Source organism: Hyaena hyaena, unplaced genomic scaffold, assembly GCF_003009895.1.
Source record: "Hyaena hyaena isolate Hyena2069 unplaced genomic scaffold, ASM300989v1 scaffold_606, whole genome shotgun sequence".
Taxonomy (NCBI): domain Eukaryota; kingdom Metazoa; phylum Chordata; class Mammalia; order Carnivora; family Hyaenidae; genus Hyaena; species Hyaena hyaena.
Window position 1 is genome coordinate 470,990 of NW_024081238.1, and position 21,635 is coordinate 492,624.

At 39.4% G+C, this 21,635-nt stretch overlaps 1 protein-coding gene across 5 annotated transcripts; it reads left to right on the plus strand.

Annotated features, from left to right (window-relative positions):
* The first annotated feature begins 4,854 nt into the window (after positions 1 to 4,854).
* On the plus strand, positions 4,855 to 21,585 carry PRG4 (proteoglycan 4). Of its 5 annotated transcripts, XM_039257187.1 has the most exons (13): positions 4,855 to 4,927; positions 7,492 to 7,614; positions 8,887 to 9,006; positions 11,897 to 12,043; positions 12,726 to 12,848; positions 14,323 to 15,563; positions 15,660 to 17,316; positions 17,990 to 18,067; positions 18,879 to 19,015; positions 19,278 to 19,434; positions 19,900 to 20,097; positions 20,553 to 20,678; positions 21,449 to 21,585. In XM_039257187.1, the coding sequence occupies exons 1-13, from the start codon at positions 4,855 to 4,857 to the stop codon at positions 21,544 to 21,546; spliced, it is 4,278 nt and encodes a 1,425-aa protein (XP_039113118.1). In that variant the 3' UTR covers positions 21,547 to 21,585. The 5 variants fall into 5 exon arrangements, with proteins under 5 accessions (XP_039113118.1, XP_039113120.1, XP_039113119.1 ...); XM_039257189.1 differs by lacking the exon at positions 12,726 to 12,848; XM_039257188.1 differs by lacking the exon at positions 7,492 to 7,614.
* The last annotated feature ends 50 nt before the right edge of the window (positions 21,586 to 21,635 follow it).

The window sequence follows — 21,635 nt, forward strand, 5'->3', positions numbered from 1 at the left end:
ATGGCCTCAACATGGATTTTGTTATTGGTCTTGTGATTTTGCTGAATGTATTAGTTTTTACAATTCTTTTTGCAGATTCCTTAGGATTTTCTATGTACACAATTACGTCATCTAGGGGTGAAAATAATTTACTTCTCCCTTTCCGATATCAATAGTTGATTACCAAGAGTTCATTCATTAGATTGCTATACAGTATACAAATCAACTTTTAGAAAAGTCCTTTAAATAGTTGGGAATTTCCCAAGGTTTCTATGTGAGGGTAATATCTAAGCTGCTGAAATGAGAAGACCTCAAATTAGAGCTGTCCAAATAAAATAAAGTTTTATTTGCTTTTATGCAACTCTCTTGACTAGTCCAGGGAAAAGGAGTGCCTGTGAGTTGCATAAAGGGTGCTATTCCCAGGCTGCCATCCTTGTCTGCATGATGAAGGCTGGCCTCTGAAGTCTGCCCTCCAGTGCAAGAACGGAGGAAAACAGGAAGTCCAGATGAAGTGATTTTCTGTTGGGAAAGTAGAGTGGACGCTACGCATATCTCTTCTATTCACATTTCGTAGGAGGAAATGCAGTCATCTGGTCACACATTACTGAGGAGGAAGCTGGGCAATGTAACCTCCCGCTGGGAAGCCAGAAAAAGAAAAGGATTGGGAGCAGTTATGAGGCTGCCACACCCTTCCAGAGCAAATGCAATAATTCTTTTCTTACCTCCTGGTCAGACTTCGGATCAACATTCAGAGAAAAAGCCACAAGCCAACATTCAAAGAAAAAGCCACAACCCTTTCCAGTATGTGAAAATGCCATGAACAGAACATACAGAGGTAGTCCCCAAATCCTGGTCACTGTTCCATGTGAGAGAAGAAGAGTTATTCGACATCTAGAGTACTCTAACAGCATTGTGAGCAAAATGAGGGCAATAAAGAGCAAACTGCAACTGCATCTGTGGTTTTCTCCTGGCATGCTTCAGTTTTTCCTAGGCTGCTGCTGGAAGAAAATGAAACACATCAAAGATGTGGAAAGATGGAGAGAAGCCACTAGGTACAGACACACTGGTTACAGGGCAAAGTGACGGCTAATGGCAGGGATGGAGACAGCACACCAAGGAGAAGGCACAACAGTCTGGGGTAATTTAATGCAGAGCAAATATCCCTAAGCACACTTGAGTGTTCTCTGAAGGCAACACTGTGTTGCTGCCAAGCACAGAAATGGACATCTGTGAGAAGGAACGGTGTGAAGGTCATCTCTAGAAGATGAATATCGGCTCTAATATTATTTATGTCCTCTCCATCTCTCCTCACTCCATTTCCCCATCTCCCCCACCAAAAACCAATTCTAGGATACTTTCTGTTCCAATTAAATGAGATTTAAGTGGCTGTTAAAAAAATACCTTTAATGAGAAAAGACATCTCAAAGGGGGTACCTACAGCTAATGGGATGATTGCTATGTGATCAATAAGGAAGGTTAAATGGCCCAATAGTCAAAGAATGATGCATTTAGTCTACATTATAAAGATATATTTAGTAGATAAAATTAAAATGCCTCCATGCCTTAAAGGCAAAACTTTACTTACCCAAATAGCCTCATTACCCAATAGAATTATCCAAATCAGGTATTTATAAGTTGGACTTCATGAACTTCACATTTAATAAACATTTTCATTCTTTTCCATACTTTATTATGCGGAGAAAATATGTTTGATGAAAATAAGAGTGTGTTAATGGGTATCGTTAAAGTTATTAATGGTCACAACTGTGTGTGTGTGTCTTTGTCAGTTTTCCAACTTTAGGATAGAACCTAGACTTCAGAACAAGTGTTAATAGAGCAGGTTTTTCAGTCATTTTAAGAATGTCATTTGCCATTATTATAAGAATTTGTCCAAAGAAGAAAAGTGGTAGCACAGATAGTTCTAAAAGGCAATAATCAGAAAGTAGTTTATTTTTTTAAAGAATATGTGTCTCTGTGTATATATATCTAATATTCTTGGTATTCCCAGAATTTTGAAAAACTAACAAGGAAACACTGTAAAGGTCTGACTTGAAATATTTATAAAACTTCTAGCTCCCTTCCCCCTCTTGATCTCAGTAAAGCTAGCAGAGAACTTGGTTCAGTTCTAGCCAACAGGACCTTTTGTATATCTACTCTGTAATGGTTAGTGATTTTAAGGAGCAGAAAGTATCTTCAGCCAGTGTCAGCCTCAAAAGGGGAGTCTGCCAGAAAGATACACAGCAAGGAGGCATCTGGGGGTCAGGAACATGGAGTAACCAAGACTAGAAAGCTCTCAGAGCTCTTTCATTTGCATCTCTTGATTCTTAAGAGTTTTCTCCGCTTCTTCAGCTCATGGACAGAAGTTTACATGTTACAGGCCTACGTAGACAAACTTATCATCTTCGAATCACAGTTCCAAATTTCCAGGGTAGAAAAACATATTGGCGCAATTTATTTCAGGTTTCTACTCCTCATCCTACCAGCTATGTTTGTTGGGGCAAAATCACATGTGTAAAAGTGGCTTAAGGGGAAATACCCATCGAGATGGAGAGGTAGTTCCCAGAGGAAGGAGGTAAACAGTCTCTACGTTGTCCTTTTACATTATATATTTAGCACAAAATAAGCATTGTGGGAACAAAAGAGATACTTGTATTAGAACCCCGTCTTAACAAAACTCACAATCTCATAAACCCACCTATACCCATGAAGGAATAAAAGTTAGCACTATGGGTAAATACTGAGTGATGGCTTTACTCAAAAGAGGTTGATTATAGTAGAAATATGAGGAAATTTAAATGAAGAGACATGGGTTCAAATCTTGACTCTGGCTTCTACTCCTTGTGCATCCTCCATGGGTCACAGAGTTTTCATTTGTGGGTCTTCATTTTATTTGTAAAATGTGGAGGATTATATTTAACTCAAAGGCATCTTGTGATCCTTCAAGGCAGTCCCTACCAAATACCTAGCACACAGCGGAATACCACAGTTTGGTTCAGTGTGTTTAACATGACCTCAGAGAAACACTGGACTACGTGTTGGCAACAGAGGTAAGGCATCGGCGTTGGTTGTCCTTGGGGAAACTGCAGTCTGTGGAAGTGAGATTGTGGGGTGTGGGGTGGTTGCAAAGGAGACAGATGAACAGAGTATTGCAGTGAAGGATAGTACATTTGTTGACTATGATTCTCAATGTGGTTCAGCTTAATCTGGGACAGTTTCAGAGAGGTACTAGGACACAAGCTCAGCCTTATGGAGGTAGATAGGATTTTAACAGGAACATTCCATATCAAACTGAGGTAAAGCCTTGAGCAGAGCTGACTTAGCTCCACAAGATGGTAGTTCACATTTTCTGCAGTAAGGAAGCTAAATTAGTAATTTAAAAGGCCTTTTTCCAAACACTGCCATCCTTAAATAAAGGGGCTAAAGGAGATAGCTACAGTGGTTTTTTGTTGTTTTTATTGTTTTTAATATAATTTATTGTCAAGTTGGCAACCATACAGTGTATATAGTGTGCTCTTGGTTTTGGAGGTAGATTCCCGTGATTCATGGCTTACATACAACACCCAGTGCTCATCCCAACGAGTACCCTCCTCAGTGTCCATCAACCATTTTCCCCTCTCTCCCCCACCCTGTTTGTTCTCTGTATTTAAGAATCTCTTATGCTGCAGTTTTGAAGCATGTTTTTACATGGTGAAGGAAGCTAGAAAATCCACCCTTGTAGACCATCCACCTAGAGGTAATTAAGAGCCGATTTTCGAGCTCGGTGAAAATGAAAATACTCAAGAAAAGAAATGTACATTTGATTTAATAGCGTAAGTTAAGAAAAGTTGTGCCACAAGCTCACAGTAGAGAAGTTTCAAAATCACTCTTTGCTAGACTTAACTGGGGGGGGGAGGGGAGGAGAAAGAAGTGATATCCACATTTGACTCTTTTGAATCTGTTGCTAGTCAAAAGTTGCCAGAACTATTTACCATCTCAGAACAATTTGTTCACTTCACTCAGAAATTAAAAGTGTGTTTTGGCCAATAATCCTAAATTTATTTTGTAGTAGTCATTTTTCTTAATGGAAGTGTTTTCCAGATGTTGCCTAAGTCTAGCTGTCTGGGCCCTCTTCCAACTAATGAGGAAAGTTTGATTTCATAGCGTTGTCACTGTTGATTCTGTCTAACCTTTGGACTAATTGGTTCATTCCAATATATTTGCACTGATATATAAGACTTCCAGGACATTGGAAAAACTCATTATTGCTTTTACGGGTAAGTGTCAAAGTTAACTCGCTTTGTGGAATTAAATGTGTTTTCAATTCAGCAGGGCTATGCTTTATTAAAGGAGTTTGAGAACAATTTTTAAGGACAGGAGTAGGAAAGTTTTGAAAAGAATCTCAGGTATGCAATGCACCTGTTGGAAGCTTACAAATTTATATGGACAGTTAAGGGAGAGTTGGAAAGATCACTCCTGTTTGTTAAATTAAATTTTACTGAAGCTCGTTATTTTTTCTCCCCAAGCTGGGATTTAAACCTTGCACTGTAAGTATATGCTATAATTTAAATAGGGGCTTGACATAAGGCTGTTTTCCATTTGGGGGAATTCTGAAGTATTAACATGGACTATAACATGATTGAGATGGTGACTCACTGATTTTTTCTGCATCAGATTAACTCTAATGGTGACATATTTACAATAGCCTTAAGGCTGGTTATCTTTAAAAGTCTTGTTTCAAGAGTGGGGTGGTTTTATCATGAAATCAAATTTTAAAAGTTACTGAAACACTGTAAGTAACATGGGCTTAAATTAGTGGTGAGAATAAAGAGCAGTTTTCTGATGTTTTTCTTTTCTTTTCTTTTCTTTTCAGTGAGGTCTCAGTACCTGGAAACAGACATGGAGTGGAAAATACTTCCCATGTACTTACTGCTGCTTTCTGTTTTCTTGATTCAGCAAGTTTCTTCTCAAGGTATCATAACCATCAAAAAGACTTATTTAACAACTGTAGCTAATCGTTCCGTTTTGACTAGTATGACAACAAAAGAAATAGATATCTAAAAACATACATTTGTTTGAGTTTAATCTATAGTATAATTTATATAAAGCATATGTAACATATTTCTAAGCATTTTGGAATTCTTACTTCTTCTCATGTCTTAGAAAACCTTTCAAGTTTGGAGCTTTTCTATAGACTAATTTTTGTACTTGTTTTTATGGTGATTCCAAGAGTAAAAAAAAAACAAAACCCACAGACACAGGAAAAAACTGTGCTAGTGTGATAGAGTATCATCGGATGAACTGAAAAGAACAATGTTTAAATGGCATGTAACTTTTGTTTACGTGTTTACAATAAATGTAATGAGTCTTTTACATCAAATAAATTTTTGATAACTTATTTTGGCATCATGTAGAACTAGGTATCATGGTACAGTGAGCATTGACTGTGATTTTAAATGGCCTTGGATTAATCTAGAAAGTGCTCTGTCCAGGAATGGACTTGTACTTGTGTGAATGTCATCTTGTACTATAATATTGAACTATTCACAGTCCTCTAAAAACAATCAGTCCTGGATGAAGATTTACATGCATGTCATTTTCATGCAGAGAACGTTCAGATATATCCAATGTAATCACCTTAGCAAAAGTCTCTAGGATGTGATCAAAATTGTTTAATGACAATAATACCAAACACTGGATTTTCCTTTCCTTTTTTTTTTTTTTTTTTAATAAGCAAAACCTGAGAGAAGAAAAATCAAGGTGCATGATTGTTATGGTGAAATTACATTTATAAAATAGACATTTCCAGGAAAGTAGTTAAAATTCTCATAAACTTAAGGGTGAGAGATAACTGCCTGCCATGGACATAGTTTCAGAATCACTTAGATAAGATGGAAAAACACATGGAATCAAATGTGAACATTTAAAAAGGCATCATGGTCCCTACGCTCTCCAGACTCCCCTGCTATCTCGTGATCACATTATAAGGCTCACAACACTGAGAGCGTTCCCTAACCTACCTTTCCTCTGGAATAAGATCAATTGTTTTCCAAAAACAGTTTTACTTTCCTTTAAATGAATGAATTTAAAATTAGCGTTAAAATAACAGTGGTAATAGTAGAATAATAATTTAGTCTATGAAAATAAACTTTTACTATAAAGATAATTGATTTCCTTATTCAGACATCTGCTAACTAGGAAAGAATAGACTTTAATGTTGTGCTGTCTGCTTTTCTCGCCTTCTCAACTTATTCTCTTTTTCCCTTATATATAATATATGTATTTATATACATACACTATATATGCATTTTTGTATGTATTGTGCACAAATGTACGCAAAAGGTCGTGAAAATTGTCCTAATATTAACTATTTTCTTTGCATGTGAAGACTTTCAGTTTCCTGGAGTCATTATTTTGAGATTTTTTCAGTGTGTTTCAACGTCTCTCTATGGATTTAGGACATTGCACCTGCCAATTTCTATTCCAGAGACAGATTAGATTGTTGCATTTTCGTGGTTATCTCTCAGGAAGGTGTTTTCCAAATGATTTTTAAAAATATATATGAGGATAGCTATGCTTTTGTTTGCATTTTTGTTTTGTTTCACCTAGAATAACTGTGACCTTTATATTCATGCCCAGATGCTATTTGAACAGTTATTTATTTTGTATTCTCTGTAGCTGTGGTTGTAAACATCTCACTTCCTCAACATTTAAAGAACTGGTTATCCTCACCAATAAAAGGAGAAGGAAGCCTAGGGAAGTTTTTGCTAGCCTAACCAGCTTGTTTTAAACTCAACATGAGGGAAGAGAGGCAATGTGATTGGGTGGGAAAATGTCAGCTTTAGATTCAGATATATCAGAGTTCAAATTGTAGCTGACCATCTAACTTATTATCCAAATCAGGATACTTCGGAGAGTGAAAGGGGCCAATGTGAATAATTTATAGGTAATATATATTTATTATAAGTATTATAGGTAACTAAAGGTAATACATATTTATTAGAGGTATTATAGGTAATACAATTTATCTGTAATACATATATCCTGGAACCATTAACTAGCTGGGTATCCTTGAGCTCGTTATTAAAATCTCTGTGTTTCAGCGGTTTTATCTCCCAAAGGGGGCTACTCATACTCTCCTGGTAGCATTTTCATAAACATTAGAGATAACATATGACTGAGTGCCCCACACAGAGATACTGAGATGCTCAGTAAATGTCAACTAGTCATCATTTTAGCGGCAGCCTCGCTCTCCCCCGACCCCTCTACTGCCAGAATATCAAAATTAATGAAAGGCCATTAACTTTGCCTGGTTTTCGGAAGTGTATTTATCTTCTCAGTCTGGTGAAGAATGAAGTGGCATGATCAAGGTAACCTAAGACATAAGGCAAAGATCACCTGGACCCATTGCCAATCATCATTCCCAACCTTTTAATTGATAAAATTCTCCCTGACCAAACGGCTCTGTCCTCATTAGACGTCTTCCTTTCTGTAAAGTGGTTTGGCCATGTTCACCCTAGTATTGTATAATTTTAGATTTACCAAGCTGTGCAGGGAGATGTGGGGAAGGGTATTCTAGAGATGCCATCTGCAACTGTGATTATAACTGTCAACACTACATGGAGTGCTGCCCTGATTTCAAGAAAGTCTGCACTGTGGGTAAGTCCTGACAGCCAGTATCTCCCCTGTCAAGCAACACTGTTCTGTGAGTCCCCGTGCAGCCCCTTCCAGCCCCTTCCATGCTGTTTCCACACTACTGCACTTCTTTTTGCTTAAATGCCTTTCCCTTCCTTGCATAAATGTTGCAGTGTGCTGTACCTAAGGATGGTGTCAAAGCTTGTGACTCTTGGGGAAGGGTGGAGGAGGGGCACTTGGAACTCTGTCAGGTGTATAAGGTTATTGACTAGTCCCAAGTAAAAGATCTTGTTTTAAATAGAGAATACTGTGACTCAGGAGTCCTTAAGTAAGTACTAATTAGTAATATTCACTTACCAACCAGAGATATAACTGCTTAGTGATGGGGTCCTTCAAAAGCTTCATCAAAAGAATCTATGGATATAAAATAGTCTTATCTACTGTTTGACTTTTTGATATGAATATGTTTCTAAATTATATGAAAAAATCACTTTAAGTACAAAGCATTAGTATCTAATGAGGAATTTCAGTTAAAACCCAAAGGGTATGAATTTTAAATGATGAATGGTATTTCACTTGATGCATTTTAGCTCATTTTGGTAACACAGGGGCATTTCACATCCAACTTATGAAAATTATAATTAAAAGTGGTTCAAAGTTATGTTTACTTTAGAATTTGTACGTAAAGTTGATGAATACATTGCTGTACAGGTATGTGTTGTTGAAGGTTATAATTTCAAATAGGCTTTGGTAAAGTTATTGTGCCTCTAACCATGGCTTATTTTGAAATGAGTAGGTATAATCCATGTCATGGGATTAGGCTGAAATCTTTCAATGCTACATGTTGCTCAGTTTGTCATAATAAAATCTCTGTGTCATAAATGATTTTTGAGCCTAACAGTGACCCATCTATAGTAAGCCAGCTCTTTGGAATATTATTGTAGGATCTGAATGTTAATTTAATAAATATCTATTACAAATCCATGGTGTGAGGTGAAGAGGATGGGGGGATTTCATATGAAGGGTTCCCACTTTTCCATTGTCCATACGTGAAATGACTCAGACAGCACTGGGGTGTCTCTTAAAGTCTTGAGAGGCAAGAGAAGCTTCTCTGAGGCACCATATTTCTTTCTTGACTTCTCCACTTAGAAAACCATGTCTTTTCCAAATTCCAAATAAGAGACTCAGAAATGCACTTTGGGAACTTGAGATAGCTATAAGGTGGGAAATGGCTATCGGTACATGGGTGTGGCTGCATCATCAATAATCTATAATGTTTCGTTTTGCTCTGGATAGAGCTTTCCTGTAAAGGCCGCTGCTTCGAGTCCTTTGCAAGAGGGAGGGAGTGTGACTGTGACTCGGAATGTAAGAAGTATGGCAAGTGCTGTTCCGATTATGAGGAGTTTTGTGGAAAAGGTAAGCATCATGGTACCAATCAGCGCCTCTCAGAACAGCCAAATCTATGCACCTATTTTAGCTTTGCTGATAATGTCCAATACGCACTCCATCTAAGGACCTGGTTTTACTAACACAAGCCATTTCATATTGATTTGCTTCATCAGTATGACTTAATGATGGAAAGCCTCTTCCAACAGCACTTCCTGGCTCCACCAGTCTCCAGGAGTGCCCAGAGATCAGTGGTTGAGGAATAGAGAAGATAGGGGCCGAGTGTGCATACTTTTCCTCAGGTGTGGTTCCATTTCAGGTGAAATTAACAGTAACCACCTCACTCCAAGATTTCTTGTCTCATCCTAATGGCGTTGACCCCACAAAGTCAGTCGTCCTTTGAGTTAGCTGTGCTTTTGGCTTCAGAGTTTTTGAGTGTATGTTGAAGGACAAAATGACACCTTCAGCCTCTAAAAACTAGTACAACTAGGGGTTTGATTAAAGACACTACATTTATAGGCACACCTACCAAGAATTTGTTATTTGTCTGTTGTATGTCCCCTTCCATCTCTGGAGTCCATGGTTGTCTCTATCTAAATCCCTGTGTGTGATAGTCAATAAAAAGGGATAGAGTTCCATTTTAAAATCCTCTTCTCTGGTTACATGTCCTGGAGAGGTAATCTGAGAGTATAATAAACCTCTTCAAATTTTCCAAAGCAATTTAAAAAATACTTAAATAATGAATTCCTTTCTTTACCAAATGTTTATTCTTAAGTTCTACTTTGTTGAAACAACAACATTTGTGGAGGTAAAAGTGAAAATAAGCATTGCTTGCGTAATCTTATCATTTTATTTAAACAAGACTGTACGTCCTGCTTCTTTTGAACGGTGGAGAAATAGCATAAAAAAATGTTAATCAGCATAGTTGATGGATATTTCTTAACTGTCAATGTTTTCATTGGAAAGCAGTCCAAAAAAGATGGAGACAACACCCACATAATCAAAAATTCAGAGTGTAGGGTTCCTGAAGCTTTCAGAAGGACCCATGATAAAGGATACATGTTTACTAATTGCCCTGATAATGGTTTTGGATGTGAGACAAAAAACGTACGAATTTATTTTGGGTGGAAGGTGAGTGGGAAGGGATGTCGGGTAGTGATGAGTGTTGAAAAAACATGTTGAAGACCATGCTTTATGCTACTAGGTGCTGGGTCAGATTACCTGAGGTCTAAGTAGAACTCAACAACAACAAAATTGATAAAGGCCATGCTTCAGTTACAGAATTCACAGATAGTCAGGGTCTCATCTGAAAATAATGGAACCACCCAGAGATTGAATATTTCATTTTTTTGCAGATAACAACCAAACTGTCTTATGACACACCTTAGTTGTTTTGGGATTGCTATAGATACAGCTGGTAGGCGTCTATACATCTCAAAATCATAGCCTTTCAAGAACTGAAGAAATGTGGGTGAGAAAACAGTCCAAGAAGTTCTTTGGATTCCAACAAGCTAGTACATGGCAGAGCTGTTTCTCCAAGTGAGCTGTTTGGGGGAAGACAGAGGAAGGTGTGTGGCCAACAGCTCTTGGGAGACTGCATAGGCAAGAGTTCCGGGATGTGTAGTCAGAGTAGCAGGATTTATCTCAGCTCCCTCTCCCCAAAGCATCTCCACTGTTCTCCGCTTTCCTATCTTTCAGAAGTCCCTCTCCTTTTCTTCTAGTTCCTAATGATCAAAACATATCCCTTGTCTTCTCTTCTAGAAACAGAAAGGGTAGGAGGATGGATAAGAAAAGGTTTCAAAAATACATACCAAACCGTTAACAGTTGTTTAACTTGGGGAAGGGCGACACATTTTAAGAAAAGCATAATGTGAAGGTGTGAACTTTTTTTAATTTGATTTAATTTTTTTTTTTTACAAATAGTTTATTGTCAAATTAGTTTCCACATAACACCCAGTGCTCATCCCCACAAGTGCCCTCCTCCATGCCCATCCCTCCTCCCCCCCACATCCATCAGTCCTCAGTTTTTGTCAGCAGTCAAGAGTCTCTCATGGTTTGCCTCTCTCCCTTTCCGCCACCATTTCCCCCCTTCTTCTCCCCCTTGTTCCTCCGTCAAGTTCCTCCTAATCCTCCTATACATGCAAACATATGATATTTGAAGGTGTGAACTTTTTACAAGACTAAATATTCACGCACATCTTTTATAATTAGAAAGAAGAAAAGTGGATTGGCATCATTTTATTTAAATGAATATGAAAACAGGACAAATGTACTTACTATATTTCTCTTCTCAAGAGCACAAATACCTGTCAGTCACATGCAGTAATTATTTCTACCATCATAGAAGATTGGCATAAGGAAAGGGGTTGATTGAGTCATTTATTTTTATTTTTTCCTTGAGAGAGAGAGAAATATTGGGAGAATCTTAAGCAGGCTCCATGCTCAGTGTGGAGCCTGATGCACGGCTTGATCCTATGACCCTGGGATCATGCTCTGAGTTAAACCCAAGAGTCAGACATTCAACTGACTGAGCCATCTAGGTGCAGGGAAATACTTTCAGAAATTATCTATAATAAATATCTCAATTTGCAGACCAGAAAACAAAATTCAAGAAAGGTTAGCTCATTTGCGCAAGGTCACAAGGGTAGAGCCTTGCAGGGCTACGACTGGAATTCAGGTTTTCTGACTCCTGAGCCTTTGCCCCTGATCATAACGTATAACAATTTGAGAACCTGTATTTTATAGCAATGTGTCCTCAGAATGAATCACTTTGCAGTAATTAGTGTTAGGCTAAGAGCCTGCCTACACTGGTTTTCACAAGTCTTTATTCTTGAAGCCAGATGCATCTGTGCCTTTCACAGTTAAGAGTTGATGATGAATGTCAACAAGATGTTAACTGACTTGTCTTGCTTGGCCTCAGTGCATAATCCCCCATCACCATCTTCAAAGACTGCACCTCCACCTCCAGGAGCATCTCAAACCATCAAATCAACAACCAAACGTTCACCCAAATCACCAAACAAGAAGAAGACTAAGAAAGTTATAGAATCAGAGGAAATAACAGAAGGTAGGAAGATGGCAGATGTAAAAAAAGGTTTTGAGATGGACTAAGCTGTAGGTGAACTACTTTGAAAAGACTCTTTATAGAATAAGGGAATCATATGAATTATGAAAGGCTCATTACACTTTTTTAAAAAAATGTGTTTTAAGTCAAAGTTTAACCCAAATTATAAACCCTCAGATATTTATTTCTCTTACAACTGACCCCAGCATGGGTGTAGGTTACAGTAATCAGAAGACAAATCTCATTGGGAAAAAAAGACCAGATCTTCTGCAGAATAATTAGCTTCTGTGAGATATGAGGAAAGTGAGAGAAGGTAATATATATTACTAGTATCTGTAATAAGCTTAGCTACCTTGCTTTTATTTTATTTTATTTATTGATTTTTTTGAGACTTCTGAAATACATTCTTAACACCGGTAAGAAGCATTCCCACCTCCTGGGCTCCAGGGCTGTGAGAAAGCTGTAGTCCGCACCAGCTAGTCCCCCAAAACCTGCGAGACTCTGGACCAGCTACCTTGCTTTTAGCTGACAAATTTAAAAAGCAGTTGATTATATTACTGATAAATTAAAAAGCAGAACACGGACATTTGTAGATTAGTCAAAAGCGCTTCTTGTTGTATTTGGACTGGCATTTTTTTGCTTTAAATTGCAGTTGGTGTGATCAACCTTTTTATTTGATTTATAGAACATTCTGTTTCTGAAAATCAAGAGTCTTCTTCCTCCTCTTCCTCTTCCTCTTCAACTATTCGGAAAGTCAAGTCTTCCAAAAATTCAGCTGCTAATAAAGAATTAAAGAAGAATCCCAAAGGTTTGAGCATTGATAAAGATCAAAGACTATATCAATGCCGTATTAAAAAATAATTATCTAAAAGCAATGCGTGTTGATAGAATGGTTTGAGGACATTTCAATACTTGGGGCATGTATAGATTTGTAAAAATTATTTTAGAAGACACTAATGAGAACATCCTATAGGACACTAGTGCAAAGCAGCTAAGAAAGCACTCTTAAAGCAAAGGATAAGAAGATGCTATAGCAGCAGCTCTGGAAACACAGGATGGCACTGGAGATGATTATTTATGGTTTTTATTTTAATTCCTGTCTACTTGATACCATTTTTCTTTCTTATCTTTCTTCATCTATGTTCCTTGTGTTTTTATTTTTCCTTATTTTATTTTGCAATCATTTATATGCTGCTTTAAGTGTGTGTTTTAAAACCTTAATCCATTAAAGCCTCATACACATCTCTGGGAAAGGCAATATAATTATCCACATTTTACAGCTTCTTTTTATTATTTTTATAATAAATTATATGTCATATCTGGCTGATTTTTTTTTTTTTTGCAGTAGAGACTGTCCCACAGAGTAGGCTATTACCTCCTAAAAAAAGATTCCTTTTGTTCTTTTTTTTTGTTATTTCCTGAAATAAACATATTCTCTTTCTCCAGGAAATACTGAATTTTGGATACTGGAGTTTTGAAGAACTCTATTTCCTGGGTGGTTGTTATTTCTCCTGAAGCCTTTACTCTGGCAGAATAGCTAAATAGTCTTTTTGAATCATCCAGAGTCTTCCACACAAGTGCAATACATGTTGGCTAAGTGGAACCCATCTCAGTGATGAGCTCTTGATGTGCTCTTTGAGCTCTGAAATTCATCTATGGGGGAGCTGCTAGAATCCTGCTCAACAGAGCCTTTGGCTGCCATGGCATCCTAATCCCCTCTCTGAATCCCCTGGGCTGATGAGTTTAGGCGGGCAGAGGGAAGAGAGCAGCTAACAGCCATGTGTATGGAAACAGACCTTAGTAGGGGCCACTGGGGTGATTGGAACAGGTTCCTGGGGTATAGTTGTAGAGTCTTCTGAGGCCAATTAGTACAGTGAATTGTTAAGATGTTGGAACTATGTTTCCAAGAGGAAGAGTGGGCACTAAGCAGTGTGGAGTGGAGGAAGTGAGAGGCAAAGAACATTAATATAAAAAGAGATGAATTCGTGTAGTTGATCATGTTGGTGATTTCAAAGTTGCCGCTTGTTTCTATATGTTAATTGTATAGAGTTTTACTTGTACTTTTCACCCCTTCTCATCAATTCCCTAAAACAGCCCAATCAGATAAGTTCATCATTTCCCATTTTACAACAAATTAATAGACATATTACAGGTTAGCAACTTGTCCACAGATAAGGCAGTTGATCAGCTATCAACATAGCTAGTTGACAAGAATGAGCTCTTTAGGTCACTATTAAAAAGAAAACTATTCAAAAATTTAAAATGTGTATTTTTTTTCCTAGTAAAAGAGAACAAGAAGGAAAGAACTACTAAAAAGAAACCTACCCCTGAACCACCAGTAGATGAAGATGGAAGCGGACTGGACGATGGTGATGTCAAGCTCACCCCAACTCCTCACATTCCTACCACCCAAAGCAATAGAGTTACCGCATCTCCCAAGATTACAACAATCAAACCAATAAATCCTAAACCCAGTCTTCCACCTAATTCTGATGCATCTAAAGAGACATCTTCAACAACCAGTAAGGAGACAGCAGTTGAAACTAAAGAGACTTCCTTAACAAATAAACAGACTTCAGGTAGAGACAAAGAGAAGACTGCTTCAGCTAAAGAGACACGAAGTACAGAGAAAGTATCTGCTAAAGATTTTGTACCCACATCCAAAGCTCCTGCTAAACCTACAGCCAAAGCTGAAACTACAACCAAATCCCCTACTCCTACCACCACCAAGAAACCTGTTCCCACTACCCCCAAGAAGCCTGCTCCCACCACCCCCAAGGAGCCTACACCCACTACCCCCAAGAAGCCTGCTCCCACCACCCCCAAGGAGCCTACACCCACTACCCCCAAGAAGCCTGCTCCCACCACTCCCAAGGAGCCTACACCCATGGTCCCCACGGATACTGCTCCCACCACCCCCAAGAAGCCTGCTCCCACCACTCCTAAGGAGCCTGAACCCACTACCACCAAAAAGCCTACACCCATGGACCCCACAGAGCCTGTACCCACCACTCCAAAGGAGCTTGCACCCTCTACCCCCAAGGAACCTGCACCCACGGCCCCCAAGGAGCCTGCACCTACGACTCCCAAGGAACCTGCATCCACGGCCCCCAAGGAGCCTGCATCTACGACCCCCAAGGAACCTACACCGACCACTCCCAAGGAACCTGCACCCATGGCCCCCACGGAGCCTTCACCCACCACTCCCAAGGAGCCTGCACCCACAGCCCCCAAGGAGACTGCACCTACGACCCCCAAGGAACCTACACCAACCACTCCCAAGGAACTTGCACCCACGGCCCCCAAGGAGCCTGCACCTACAACCCCCAAGGTGCCTGCACCCACAGCCCAGAAGGAACCTGAACCCATGGCCCCCACAGAGCCTTCACCCACCACTCCCAAGGAGCCTGCACCCACGGCCCCCAAGGAGCCTGCACCTACGACCCCCAAGGAACCTACACCGACCACTCCCAAGGAACCTGCACCCACGGCCCCTAAGGAGCCTGCACCTACGACCCCCAAGGTGCCTGCACCCACAGCCCCGAAGGAACCTGAACCCATGGCCCCCACAGAGCCTTCACCCACCACTCCCAAGGAGCCTGCATCCACGGCCCCCAAGGAGCCTGCACCCACAGCCCCGAAGGAACCTGAACCCATGGCCCCCACAGAGCCTTCACCCACCACTCCCAAGGAGCCTTCACCCACCACTCCCAAGGAGCCTGCATCCACGGCCCCCAAGGAGCCTGCACCCACAGCCCCGAAGGAACCTGAACCCATGGCCCCCACAGAGCTTTCACCCACCACTCCCAAGGAGCCTTCACCCACCACTCCCAAGGAGCCTGCACCCACGGCCCCCAAGGAGCCTGCACCTACGACCCCCAAGGAACCTGCACCCATGGCCCCCACAGAGCCTTCACCCACCACTCCCAAGGAGCCTGCACCCACGGCCCCCACAGAGCCTTCACCCACCGTCCCTAAGGAGATTGCACCCATGGCTCCCAAGGAGCCTGTACCCACCACTCCCAAAGAACCTGTACCCATGGGCCCCAAGGAGCCTGTACCCACTACCACCAATGAGCCTGTACCCACCACTCCCAAGGAGCCTGCACCCACGGCCCCCAAGGTGCCTGCACCCATGGCCCCCAAGGAGCCTGCACCCACGGCCCCCAAGGTGCCTGCACCCATGGCCCCCAAGGAGCCTGCACCCATGGCCCCCAAGGAGCCTGTACCTACCACTCCCAATGAGCCTGCACCTACCATTCCCAAGGAGCCTGCACTCACTGTTCCCAAGAAGCCTGAACCCATAGCCCCCAAGGAACCTGCTCCCAGCATTCCTAAGGAGCTGGCACCCACAGGCCCCAAGGAGCCTGCACCCACCACCACCAAGGAACCCATCCCCGAACTCCCCAAGGAGCCCACTCAAGCTTCTTTTGAGACAGCTGCTCCATCCAACTCAGAGGGCTCTACGACAACCACCATGGAGCCTCCCACTACTCCCAAGAACCCTGCTAAATCAACTCCTGAGTTTGCAGCAGAACCCACACCAAAGGCTCTTGAAAACCATCCCAAAGAACCTGTTATACCTGTAACCAAGGCTCCTGGAGTGACCAAACCCGAAATGGCTACAACAGCTACAGACAAAACAACAGAAAAAGACATACCTATGACACCTGGAATTACAGCTGCTGTACCTACAGCAACTCCAACAGAAGAAAAGACCTCTGAGTCCAAAACAGGAACAGCCGCACAAGTAACATCGGCCACATCGTCTAAAAGTACTCCTCAAGCAACAACCCTTGCACCCAAAGTAAGGACTACAACAAAAAAGACAACTACATCTGAAGAGACTGTGAACAAACCCGAAGAAACCACGGCTGCGCCGAAAGATAGAGCTTCTAATCCTAAAGTGTCAACTCCTAAACCCAAAAAGCCAACCAAAGCCCCCAAAAAACCCACTTCCACCAAAAAGCCAAACACGATACCTAAACGGAGAAAACCAAAGACTACACCAACTCCCCCGAAGATGACTACAGTGACAGTGCCCAAATTACACCCTACCTCTTCCACAAAAGCCATACTCCCAACTACCACCAGCCCCAACCAAACACCTAACTCAGAAATAGTTGAAGTAAGTCCAAATAAGGATGCAGATGCTGCAGGAGAAAAACCTCACATGATCCCCAGGCCCCCTGTGTTAACTCCTATATTTATCCCAGGAACTGATATCTTAGTGAGAGGATCCAATCAAGACATTGCCATCAACTCCATGCTTTCAGGTAACAAGCATCAGTTACTCTGTTTTAAAATCGGTAATGTTAACTTAATTTTAACTGGGCCAGATGCCAAGTTGGTATCACTCTATTGAAGTGTATTATCTAGAACCCTGAACTTGTTAACTTGTGGTTTTACAGCTTCTCCGTAGGTAAGCAGAGGGGTAATCACAGTAAGGTTATTTGGTCTTTGGAAAATCATGCAATAACCTTGTGTGCTAGGAATTTAGTGTATCTGTGTCTATATGCAGGGACGGTATATAGAATGTCAAAAATATTTCATTGGGAGTGCTTACCCTTAAGAGTACAACACAAAGCAAAGACCTGCAATATTATTCCTTTCCAAACCAATTATAAAGGGCAATCAACTGAAAAATGGACTTTCATGTTGGGATCAAACATCCTGTAATTACTTAATACATGCAGATCATGGGTAACCTGGCTTATTCCAGTTCGTTATTTTTATATACTACTTTTTGAATAGTGATCACCTTTAAGTAAACAGTTATGAAATATATCTCTTCTTTTTCATTTCCAAACTACACGCACCTCCCACAAAGCCCCTCCAAAGGCTTAGGAAAAGCTGACCACAGGAAACAACCCTGTGGGAAGATTTGAACGGAACATGAACACTTCTCGAATTTTCTTTGATCTTGGCTTAAGTTTTTATTTGTTTTAGATGAGACTAATTTATGCAACGGTAAGCCAGTAGATGGACTGACTACTTTGCGCAATGGAACATTAGTTGTATTTCGAGGTGAGCTATGCACATATTTCTTTTTCTGCTCTTCACTTCATTCTTGGTATGTGTGAGAACCAAAGGAGAGTGGAAGTTTGGGTTAAGCTTTCTGGAGGGAGGGAAACGGATTGAAGAACTTACACAGTATTATGAGAACCTGAGAGTAATTACCAAACTAAATTAGACATATTGGGAGAGTCAAACAAAACAAAGAGCTTAAACAGATAACTACTAAGATTTTTCGTTCCGTTAGAATTGGAAGGTTAATTCAGATTTTGATTTCCTATTAAATGAAATTGCATCAGGATTTGTATTACCTGCTCTATTTTACTTGACAATAACATCTTGACTGCAATGCTTCCTACAGTGCTACATTGTGAGTGCAACACAACAGCAGCTACTTACTGTTAATTCTCTGCTGTACCATCTTCTAGTCCAGTCCTCTTATATTTTAATTAAATCTGAATGGAAACAAATCATAGACTAGCACAGTAGAGATTTTAGCAGTCATTGAACTGTAACTCCTTAATTCTAAAAGGTAAAGAAATGGAGAGAGAGGTGCCTTTCTGTTAAGTCACAAAGCCAGAAGTTTCTAGAGAAACTGGAAAACTAAAATATTTCAAAGGCTTGAACTTCAGACCTGAGAAATCTCTCAGAAATGTTTAAATACTAACTTATATACTCGTCCTTATAGTATTGACTAAACCTGTCATATAATGCTTGTTAACACATTCTATGTTTTTATGATAAACTATTTAAAAATTTTTTCATTTTGGTTTCTTTTGGGATTCATTTAGCTTGGAGGCTGATATATCACTTTCAATCTTAGGTCATTATTTCTGGATGCTAAGTCCATTCAATCCACCATCTCCACCTCGTAAAATTACTGAAGTTTGGGGTATTCCCTCCCCCATTGATACTGTTTTTACAAGATGCAACTGTGAAGGAAAAACTTTCTTCTTTAAGGTAAGAAAAGTATCTTTTTGAGAGAAATCAGCAACTAGCTATTATTATAAAAGCATAAATCCACTTCAGAAGGGTCTTCGTATTTTATTAAGCTATTCTATCATCAAATTTTAATTTGAAAAGTTAACAATTTGATAACACTACAGGCCAATTTATCCACTTAATGAAGTTAAAACCTTCTCGCTATATTTAAATCCAAGAATGAATCCCCAACCTTTTTACTTCAAAGCTGTTAACATCATTTCCTCTGTTAAATTATCAGGATTCTCAGTACTGGCGTTTCACCAATGACATAAAAGATGCAGGGTATCCCAAACAAATTGTAAAAGGATTTGGAGGACTAAATGGAAAAATAGTGGCGGCTCTCTCCATAGCTAAATACAAGGAAAGACCTGAATCTGTGTATTTTTTCAAGAGAGGTATGTGTTACATAATTGCCAAGATTACAAAGCTTTTAGGAGTTGATTTGTCTGGGAAATTTTTTTTCAATATTTTCATTTATTACTGGGTTTACTGTTGTAAGATCTTTAATGGTTGGAATCAGGTATTTTCAATGAAAAATTGAGGACAACGGAAAGTATTCAGAGCCCTCAGCATGCAAATTACAATTTCATTTGAATGTCTAGGTCCTTACTGTGTCATCATTTACTTTCAAACAAAGCTAAATATATAATTATACAATTTGTTGGGTTTTATTCATTCAGCAACTATTTCAGGAATCAGTAATTATTTTATAATACTCTTGGAATAATAGTCATTAATGTCTGGACATATTTTATGAAAGACCTTAATCATTTCCTCTACCTTATAAAAGCTCTTTTCCACCTTTTTGGAGGATTAAACTTAATTTTCATTATTAAATGTGGTTTTCTAATACATAATAGGTGGTGGCGTTCAGCAGTATATTTATAAACAGGAACCTGCCAGAAAGTGCACCGGAAGAAGGCCTGCTATCAATTATTCAGTGTACGGAGAAGCGACACAGGTTAGGAGACGTCGCTTTGAACGCGCCATAGGACCTGCCCAAACACACACCATCAGAATTCACTACTCACCCATCAGGGTCTCTTATCCAGACAAAGGTAATGTTTCTCACTGTTACAAATTCTTGCACATGAAACAGATGTAATACAGCTTCTTAGAGAATGAAATTTATTGAATGTAGTGACTAAATAGCTCTCATAATTTAAATCTTACTGATGCAAAACATCAATCTGCCTCAGTGGAGGACCAGACCAATAACTTTTTTGTGTGTGAGTAAAGAAACCTGTTTATTCAGGTTTGTTTGTTGTAATTAATACCATTTATCAAGTACTTATCAAGAACATTACATACAAATCCGTAAACCTCAGAAGACTCCTATAATGTAGGTATTTGTACCATGTCAGAGGGGGCAAAAACTGAGGCACTTAAGTTAAATAACTCAAAGTAGTGCTAAGTGACCAAAATGGGATTCAAATCCAGGTCTGTCTGACTCTAACTGGCTGCTCTCTCCTATAGTACATTGCTTTTCAATCTGGTATCTTTAAATCTACAGGTTTCCTCCATAATGAAGTTAAAATGAGTTTACAGTGGAGAGGATTTCCAAAAGTGGTTACTTCAGCTATAGCACTGCCCAACATCAGAAAACCTGATGGCTATGATTATTACGCCTTTTCTAAGGGTAAGTTATTAAGTAAAATCTTAATACCTTCTTAAAGACGTGTTCTAATCTCTGAAATAAGAATATAATTAAAGCAAAAACACCAAGTATTCAATGGTGACTAAAGGTGAGAAGTCAAACTATACTTAATCTAATTGCTCTGAAGAAGAGAAGGTTTAGATTTTCACTTTATTTTCAATTGAACTGAATGGGCTACAATTCAATTCTGTACTATCCTTCATGAGATTAAAGCCTAGTATATAAAACATCCAATTACTTGAGTAAAACTGCTACTAAAAACAGTGTTTCCTTCTATTGCCTGTGGTATTTAATGGAGGTCTCATGTGCCACAATATATTAGTGATTTGCATCATTACACAGTCCTGAATTCAGATCAAAGAAGTTGAGAAACTAACTTTATTAATTTTATTACATTACCTGGGGTACTTTTCTTAGAAGAATTTGGAAATCTAAATTATTCTACCTATATACATGATGTCAAAAAATGTTTTTAGAGAATAAAACAAATGAATTACTTTTTAAACTTAGTTTTTCTCAAATTCTCACTTTGAAAAAGGAGAGTGGAACCTAACTTTATGGAAAGATGGTGAAAGGTCAGTCTGGGAAAGCAACTGCTGCTGTTTTTGTCAGAAAGTTCAAATTAAATCAATCTAAACATTTCTGATATTAAATTGACAAACATTGTCTCTGAATGTAATAATCAACAAAAGCTATTTTTAGTTCAGGTGTTGTTTTCTTTTTAATTAAAAAAGGATTTCTCTTCTATTTAGATCAATACTATAACATCGATGAACCAAGTAGAACAGCAAGAGTCATTACTACACGTTCTGGGCGGACCTTGTCCAATGTCTGGTACAACTGTCCTTAGACCCATGAGCAAAAGAAGAATCAACTAATTAAAATGAAGAAAAAATGAAAAATTCTGACACTGAAACACATTTTATTAATAAAGAATGT